We start from the raw sequence: 8303 nt of genomic DNA on the forward strand, positions 1-8303 counted from the left end.
ACTCTTGGCATGAATAAAGACTCAAAGCAAGTGGACATTACAACATATAGGCAGATGATTAGATCATTACAGTATCTCACAACATCTAAACCAAATGTCTTTATGCACAATTTTAGTATGATCCCAAAGAAATACATCTCAATGTTGTAAAAATAATATTTAGATATTTGAAAAGTATTGCTAAGCTTGGTCTTTGCTACAAAACAAAAGAAAGATTCAAATTGCAGGGTTTCTGTGATGTTGACTATGCTGGAGACAAGGTAGAATGCAAAAGCACAAGTGGAGGATGCCACTTCGTTGGAGGTAATCTCGTTTCATGGACTAGTAAAAAAACAAGGAACGATTGCCCTGTCTATAGAAGAAGTTGAATATGTATCAACTGCAAATTGTTGTACACAATTATTGTGGATAAGAAATCAAGTTCAAGATTATGATGTTTTTGAGACAAAAATACCTATCTTCTATGATAATGGTGTTGCTATTAGCTTTTCTAAAAATCCTATTTTTCATTCTAGGACTAAGCATATCAAAATCAAATATAACTTTATAAGAGATTATGTTCAAAAAGGAATTGTTGACCTACAGAATATTCCTACTAAAAAATAACTGGAAAATATTTTCACAAAATCTCTTGTAGAAGAACATTTTTTCAAAGCTTGTGTTGAATGATAAAAATACATAGCTGTGTGAGGTGAGGATCTAAGGGTAGGAAAATAGCTTGGGTTAAATGGGCAAACATATGTATACTTAAAAGGGAGGAATGAGAATTAAGGATATCAAGTGGTTTAATGTTTTCTTATTGGTCAAATGGAAATGAAAACTAGGACTTGAGATTAGGGGTTTATGGAAGGATATATTATACTCAACACGTGAAGAAACTTGAATGTCGTAGAGACTACAAAGAGGGAGTCAAGGTTGTGGAAAGACTTACATCAGGTATATGAAGCAATGCAAGAAACAAGTTGGTTTGAAAAAAGTATAGCTTGGAGAGTAGGTACTGGAAGTAAAATAATATTCTAGAAAGATAGATGGATTAGAGAGAAGCCACTAATATATAAATACCCAAGAATTTATGCTAATGCAATTAGTAAAAAGTACTAGGAGAATTGGGGAAATGGAATGGTATTAAGTGGGAGTGGAGTATAAGATAGAGGACAAAATGGTTTGAATGGAAAAATGCACAAGTATCCTTTTTTTTTGTTAGAGTTCCTACCGATTCATTTAGAAAGGGAGAGTGGGGACACTTGAGTATGGAAAGATGGTCAGGATGAATCATACATGATAAAGCATGGAATACAAAAAATATTTTGTGTAGGATCATTGAGATGATGTTATATCTAATTTGTAGAAACACCAAACCAAAGATATTAGAGGAGCCAATTAAGTTAGAAAACAAAAATGATAGTTAACACAATCTAAATTGTAATTACAAACTTGAATTTGTTTGTTTTGAGAGGAAACACAATAAATAAATATATATATATATATAAATATATATATATATATATATATATATATAAATATAAATATAAATATATATATATATATATCATTACAAGAAAACGCGTAATTGTTGTTAGATATTTGTGTCGGCCTATTGTGAACGTGTTTTCTGTCGACCAAATTCACGCAAAATTGACGCTAAATTGATTTTCGTGGGTCTTCCGACGCATAACGAAGATACTAAAAAATTTTAAAAAAATAATTAATTTTGCGTCGATCATGGCCAACGTATAATTTAAGCTTTGCGTCGACCTAGCCGACGATAGTTTGAAAAATTAAAATTTTGCATCGGCTATGCCCGACGCTTTGTTCTATTTTAATATTTTAGATTTTAAAGATTATTTATTTAATCTATAATAGTGTAACAAATATTTTAGTTTTTAATTGTTTATTGTATTTATATTAAGTTTAATTTATTTTATATTATATTAAATTTTAAATTTTTTTATATAAGCTAGTTAAATTAAATTTGTTAAATTGATTAAGTGTTTGATTTAAAAATTATTTTAAATTTTTTAGAAAGAATTGAAAAATGTAAAAAAATAATAATTGAGTGATAGAAATTACGTATTTAAATTTTGTAAATGTTATATAAAATATTTTAATTTTTTAAAGATTATTTTTTTTAAACTTTGTTTAATTTATAATATTGTAATAAATATTTTAATTTTAAAATTTTGATATAAATTAGTTAAATTAAATTGATTATGTGTTTAATTTTAGAAATATTGAAACAAATGATCTCAAAAAATTTATAAAGAATTGAAAAATGTAGAAAAATAATAATTAAGTAAAAAAATAGGTATTTAAATTTTGTAAATATTATAGAAAATATCCATAAATTTAGGAATATAAATTTTACATGAAGAAACTAATTAATGTAAAATATAATGGATGTATTTAAAAATAAAGGGTTAATTTTATCTTAAAATCTAAAAATAAACTTAAAGAAATAAAAAATGAGATAAAACTTTTGATTGATAACTTAATTAAATTTAAATATCATATCTTTATAATAGATGAGTGAAGTGGTGATTTTATTTAAAAGATGTTACTTTCCATGAATGAACATAAAAGATGTTACTTCTCATCTAAAGATTTACTCATAAAGATTTATCCGCCCCACTGCACCGTGACACTCTCTTTGTTGACTGATTTTGTTCTTTTATATTTTGGTCTTATTTCTTTCTTCTTCTCCATTTCCACTCTAAGTTTTTATCTTATTCTTCATTTCAGCTCTACCCGCTCCAGCTCCTCCTCCACGAAGGTCAGTTTTCACATCCTTCACCGTCTCCGCTGCTCCAACACTGTCGGAGGTGAAATTTTAAAATTTCAGAATTTTTTTATTAATTCTTTTTATATTACTGCTCTGTTGTCTTGTTGTGTAAATGTAATCACACACATTTTAACTTAATGAAACTTTAGTCTTCATATATGTGTATGAAATTAAAATTTAAAATTTCTTAACGTTAATTCAATATGGGCGTATTTAATATCGTTGAAAATGTAATATGAGAATTAAAGTTTGAGTTCAATAATTTACATAATATTTATAATTTTTTTAAGAATTAATTAATAAAAGGATACGTAATTAAACAAAAGATAGAAAAATCAATAAAAGAAGTCATAATTTGTTTTAAAAAAAAAATTATTATCGTTTAAAAATAATTTAGGAAATTGCGTTTCTATTTTTTTTTTCATTGAATATGTTGTAATAATGTAGATTTAGATGTTTTTCTTCCATTAACTATGTTGAATTAATGGTTATATTGTAATAATTAAGTATAATACAAATTTAGAAGTTTTTTTTTCCACTGATTATGTTTTAATAATTAAATAATTTAGAAGTTTTTCATTTTTCTACTGTGTTTAAAAAAATATATTGATCTTGCATAGAGTAAACTTTTTTATATTTTTCCATTGATTATTTAAACAAAAAATTCAAAGGTGATCGGTGTATAAATATGGGAAGCAGATTGAGCCAACTTTTTTATGGAAATTCTTTTTAGTGCGACAGGATGTAGAAATTAAATAAGGGCTGCAGAGAGTAAGTTTAATTCCATCACAATATGATCCAGAGCATGATGACGAGTTTGTCTCTTAAAGTGTATCTCAAACCGTAAGTTTAATATTTTTTATTTTTATTATATACTAAGTATTTTCAGTTATTTACATTTATTTATTCATATAGTTAGTATTTTTTTTACATGTTTTTATACATTTTTCTACTAAATGAGATCCATTTTATATTTTCATTTGCACTCTTTTTATGTAATTGAATTATCCAACATTTTAAGTTTCAGTACTTATAAGTTTTAGAAGTTTTAGTTAATTTCTAAGTACAATTTTAGTTTTAAGTTCTATTTTATGTATTCATATTCAATTTGGATATTTGGATGGATGAAATTATCTGAATGACTTTATTTAATTATTTGAATGAATTTTGTATTCTAAATATGGTGTGAGTGATACCAATTTGTTATGTCCAATTCTGAATTTGATTAATTTGGTATTTGTTGTATTATAGTGTAAAATGGATAAAAACAAATTTTTTTTCGTTTCCATTTAAGTGTCGGCCAAGCCTATGCAAATTTTTATTTTTTATATAAATTTTTGGGTCAGCTTTAGCATCGGCCAAGCCGATGCAAAATTTGATATCTATTTTTTCCTGTTCATCGGCCAAACCGACGCATAGGCCTTTTTATTCATTTGCGGTCAATTTGGCCCATGCAAAAGCCGATGATATTGCGTCGCTTTTACATCAGAATGGTCGACGATATTTTCATCCAATTTTCATCGGTTTGGCCTACGCAATATGTGTCGCATGCACTGGTTTTTCGTCGGTTGATTGGTCCACATTAATCCGATATTTAGGCATCGATTTTTGCTAATTTGCGTTCATGATCGACAAAATATCTTATTTTTCTTGTAATATATATATATATATATATTATTTTGAAGTTAGTTGTGTTTTATATAGATACGCAAGAGTTTATGTACCGATAGCAAATTTCTAAACTAAAAAGTTGGAGTGTCCTATTTTAATTTATAATATTGTTTTGTTATTGTTCCTGCCGGTTGACCTGATTATCTTCGTGCGCCTACGACGATCACGCGTCCAAATATTCCTGCTTTCGTTTGTACCCTTCTTCGATCAAACACCTGAAATCACAAGGACAAAGGGCGCCCTAGAGGCCGTTTGCACTCCGACGCTCAAGTCAGTGTAGGCTAGGAAACACCAAAAGTAAGTTGTAAAAAGCTCTTTGTCTAATTTGTGTGTGTATTCGCGTAAATGATGCGTACCTTATTAGGTTTAATACTACCCCTTATATACTCTACGGTTTCCACTAATTACGCTAACAATAATTAAGTTTACTGAGGGAGTGCCTTAGCGCCGCTATCATCCACTCTTAGGGCAATCTAACGCGTAAGGCTCCCTTACTGGAGTGCAACCTCTGACGGGATGACCACCTGGATACCAACTTGTGTACTTAATCTCTGGGGCCATCCGTCCTGGGAGTGTCCTAGCTGTTCACGTGCCATGCATGCAGCTCACCCCTGGAACGTGACCCTCATGGGTCGTTTCTCTTCCAGTGGCTCTTTACATGTGTTACGCCTGAACGCGTCATTCACACCACATGCATGAACCCCTCGTGATCTAGGCTTCCCCCTAACTGGTAACTGGTGTGTGGTCTGGGATCCACCTCTCGTGGCCCGGCTCTGCTGTTCAAGTCACCGATGTCCGACCTCTCTACACTACCGAGGACACATAAGCACATCTTAGTGACCGATCTCTGACCACTCTTCGACGCCCTAGCTCACATGCTTTGCGAGACATTGTTCCACGCCGCTCGTGAGACCAACGTACGTGGCCCCATCAATACTAGCGGTCAACAACGCCCGAAGACTGGTCGGTACAGTTATATAAAATACATTAATTATTATTTTAGGTTAGGTTAAAAAAATAATTTATAAAATATTAATATTAGAAAAACAGACTAGTTTAATACCTGCTCTGATTTTGAGTCGTTTGACATGATAAATGGATTTGTCTAAAAATTCTGATTAAGTAGAAAAAAATTAACTTGTTTTCTAAATTTTCAAACCCACTACATATTACCCACTTTACTTTTAGCTCAGCTTTATATTAAGCATTCATTTTGTTCTTCTATGATGATGAAGGATTCTTACAAAAATATTATAGATTTAAATCTAACTACATAAGTGTGCGTGTGACACGGGTTGCTCCTTTATGGATCTATATTAAGGGACCTTGACAAATGTTGGTTAAGGACAACATATTAGGGTTCATTTTGACAACTTTAACTTATCTATTTTTCAAGGAGAATTTCATCTTTTGGATCTATAGATCCATTCTATTTCATAATAAAACATGCTATAATGAATATCCATGTCAAGTTATGATGGTTCATGATGCTAATTTTCCTATTCTTGTGTCTTGTCCTAAAAATAAAAACCGATTTGGCTTAACCAAACCGCAACAACACTACTCAATTAAAGTGTAGGTACTAAAAGCAAGTTAAATTTAATGTGAAGTTGATAATATGCACACACTTCCAACACCATGATAATATTTTTTAAACATTGTCATGGGTGCAGTGTGCTAAAAAAGACTTTTGAAAGAAATACAGCCACCACCTTTATGATCTTTACCAAATAGATTATGAACAGTAAATAAATGGAGTTAGGTCTGTGGTGGGAATAGAATAGAAAATAAAATGAACAAGTTGACTTTTTTGGCTTATGTGATACATAATTACTGCATTCAAGTCTCTTTATTGTGCCACCTATTTAAGCACACAGCTTCATGCTCCCTCTCTCATCCGCTTCAAGTGCTTTCCTTGTCATCCAACAACTTGCTGTGGTGTATGCTATTGCTACTGCTATTGCTATTCATCATCGAAGATGCAGAGAAACCTCATGAACCTGCTACTGCTGCTGATAATCTTTTTGCACTTCACATATCTTCTTTCTGCCTCTCATCTTCCTTTAACAAGTAAGATTTTCAATTGATATTTAATTTACTGGTTCTTCAGTTTACTTTTAAGTTTCTATGTAAATTTTCAAATATATGATGAATTTGATTGCTTTGTTTGGTTACAGGAACCCGAAATTTGAAAGTTGATGAAGAGGAATTTTCTGCCATGTCTTCTTTTAGGGTCAGTGCTCCTTACTTTACAGTCTCTCTCATTAGCAAAGAATATCTTCCTCTCATAACACTTTTGTGGAGTTACCAATTATTATAATTATTAATCAGAGTTTATTCGGCTGATTAACTTAATTAGGGAATTTGAAAGAAAGTAATAGCTTAAGTCAAAGGGATAAAATTGTTCAACAAAATACTTATACTAAATAAGAATATTCCTTCTATATATTGTTAAAAGCTATTAAAAGCTAAATTAAAAGGATTTGAAAACTATCCACAGGAAATTTTTGTGTGTCCATCATATAGTTTCTCTGAATACATCTAGTAAGGGATGAGAAGATAGGTTTTGAGTTCATGAATATAAAAGATTATATAGTTTCCCTTCTTTTGATGAATAACTTGTTATTATAATGTGTTTTGTAGTTGGAGCATGGCCTTGGAAATGGTGATGAAGTGGTGGGTGATATGAAGGAAGGAGAATTGATAGAGAGAAGGGTTTATTTGGAAACCCAAGACTATGAAGGGACTGGAGCAAATAGAGATCATGATCCAAAATCCCCAGGAGGGGTTTAATCCCAAAAACGACTATAATTTGCATTAAGTTAATTAGTTGCACCCAAAAAATGTATAAGAGAATTAGTTAATTTACATATATATTTGGTCTTCTACTTGTATAATCAAAGTCATAAAGTTCTGTTTGCTTGTTCGTTCAACTTGTATGGTGGTGCAATACTAAAAAGCTAAAACAACGTTATGGTTATACTATATATGCAAAACAAGTATATTTTAATATCCTCTTTCATTTATTTGTATGGATATACTCATTACAATAATAAATTAAATATATATTTTTTCTGTATTATTACATGAAATTAGTTTTTACTAATAATTTTGGAAAACATTAACAATTATTTTGGAAAGATATATTGTAATATCTGAATAATCTAAAATTTGAATAAAAATCAATTTTGTGTTATAATAAAGAAAAAAAAACATATTTAACCTGACAATAATTTAATATATTTTTGGCTCTTGTTTCTTATCTCTTCGTCCGACTACTTAACATGGCTGTGAATCTGAAATGGTGTTTCAAATAAGTTACAAGGTTATTGCAAAATAAATAGTACGTAATATTCCGAAAAGATTAATTATTATAGTAACACGACGCTTAAACGACGACAAGGATGAAGAAAAAATGTTTTGTTCCATTATATGTGTTGGTTAAATTCTTTATTCATTAGGGATTCGATGGTTCACGTTATACTCAACATCTTTAAAGTGATTATTATATTTTTATAGTCTTAATTAATCGCATTTCGATTTCACGTGCAACAAGTCAACATGGGAATTAGAAGACAATTGGCATAGCTCTTTTGTCAAACTCTTCCAACTGGATTTCTCAATTTAATAGGTTTTTTTATAAGAATTTAATTTGTATTAAAAGCCAAATACTATTGCTGTCTTGTATAATTGTTTTTTTTTCTCTCTCCGTATTTTTCTAATATTCGACCTAATAAACTTGTTATTGTTATGTTAACCTCTGTTTAATTTTTATATTTTTTGTTGACTCTGCTTTATTTTTTATTTTTCTTCAAAATTTAAATCATAGACTTGTAACTAATTATGATTATTA

At 29.8% G+C, this 8303-nt stretch overlaps 1 protein-coding gene across 1 annotated transcript; it reads left to right on the forward strand.

The window, feature by feature from the left end:
- The first annotated feature begins 6379 nt into the window (after window positions 1-6379).
- LOC137813813 (uncharacterized) lies at window positions 6380-7460 on the forward strand. The gene is made up of 3 exons (XM_068616246.2): window positions 6380-6520; window positions 6628-6683; window positions 7094-7460. Exons 1-3 carry the CDS (start codon window positions 6430-6432, stop codon window positions 7241-7243), a joined length of 297 nt encoding a protein of 98 aa, XP_068472347.1. The 5' UTR covers window positions 6380-6429; the 3' UTR covers window positions 7244-7460.
- The last annotated feature ends 843 nt before the right edge of the window (window positions 7461-8303 follow it).

This window comes from Phaseolus vulgaris, chromosome 1 (assembly GCF_051622355.1).
Source record: "Phaseolus vulgaris cultivar YP4 chromosome 1, ASM5162235v1, whole genome shotgun sequence".
Lineage (NCBI taxonomy): Eukaryota > Viridiplantae > Streptophyta > Magnoliopsida > Fabales > Fabaceae > Phaseolus > Phaseolus vulgaris.

What these genes read in the sequence shown, in the direction of transcription:
- LOC137813813 (XM_068616246.2), top strand. Translation starts at nt 6,430, where the DNA reads ATGCAGAGAAACCTCATGAACCTGCTACTGCTGCTGATAATCTTTTTG. An exon ending in CTCTCATCTTCCTTTAACAA is followed by an intron (nt 6,521 to 6,627) that starts GTAAGATTTTCA and finishes GTTTGGTTACAG; the next exon opens with GAACCCGAAATTTGAAAGTT. An exon ending in CTGCCATGTCTTCTTTTAGG is followed by an intron (nt 6,684 to 7,093) that starts GTCAGTGCTCCT and finishes TGTGTTTTGTAG; the next exon opens with TTGGAGCATGGCCTTGGAAA.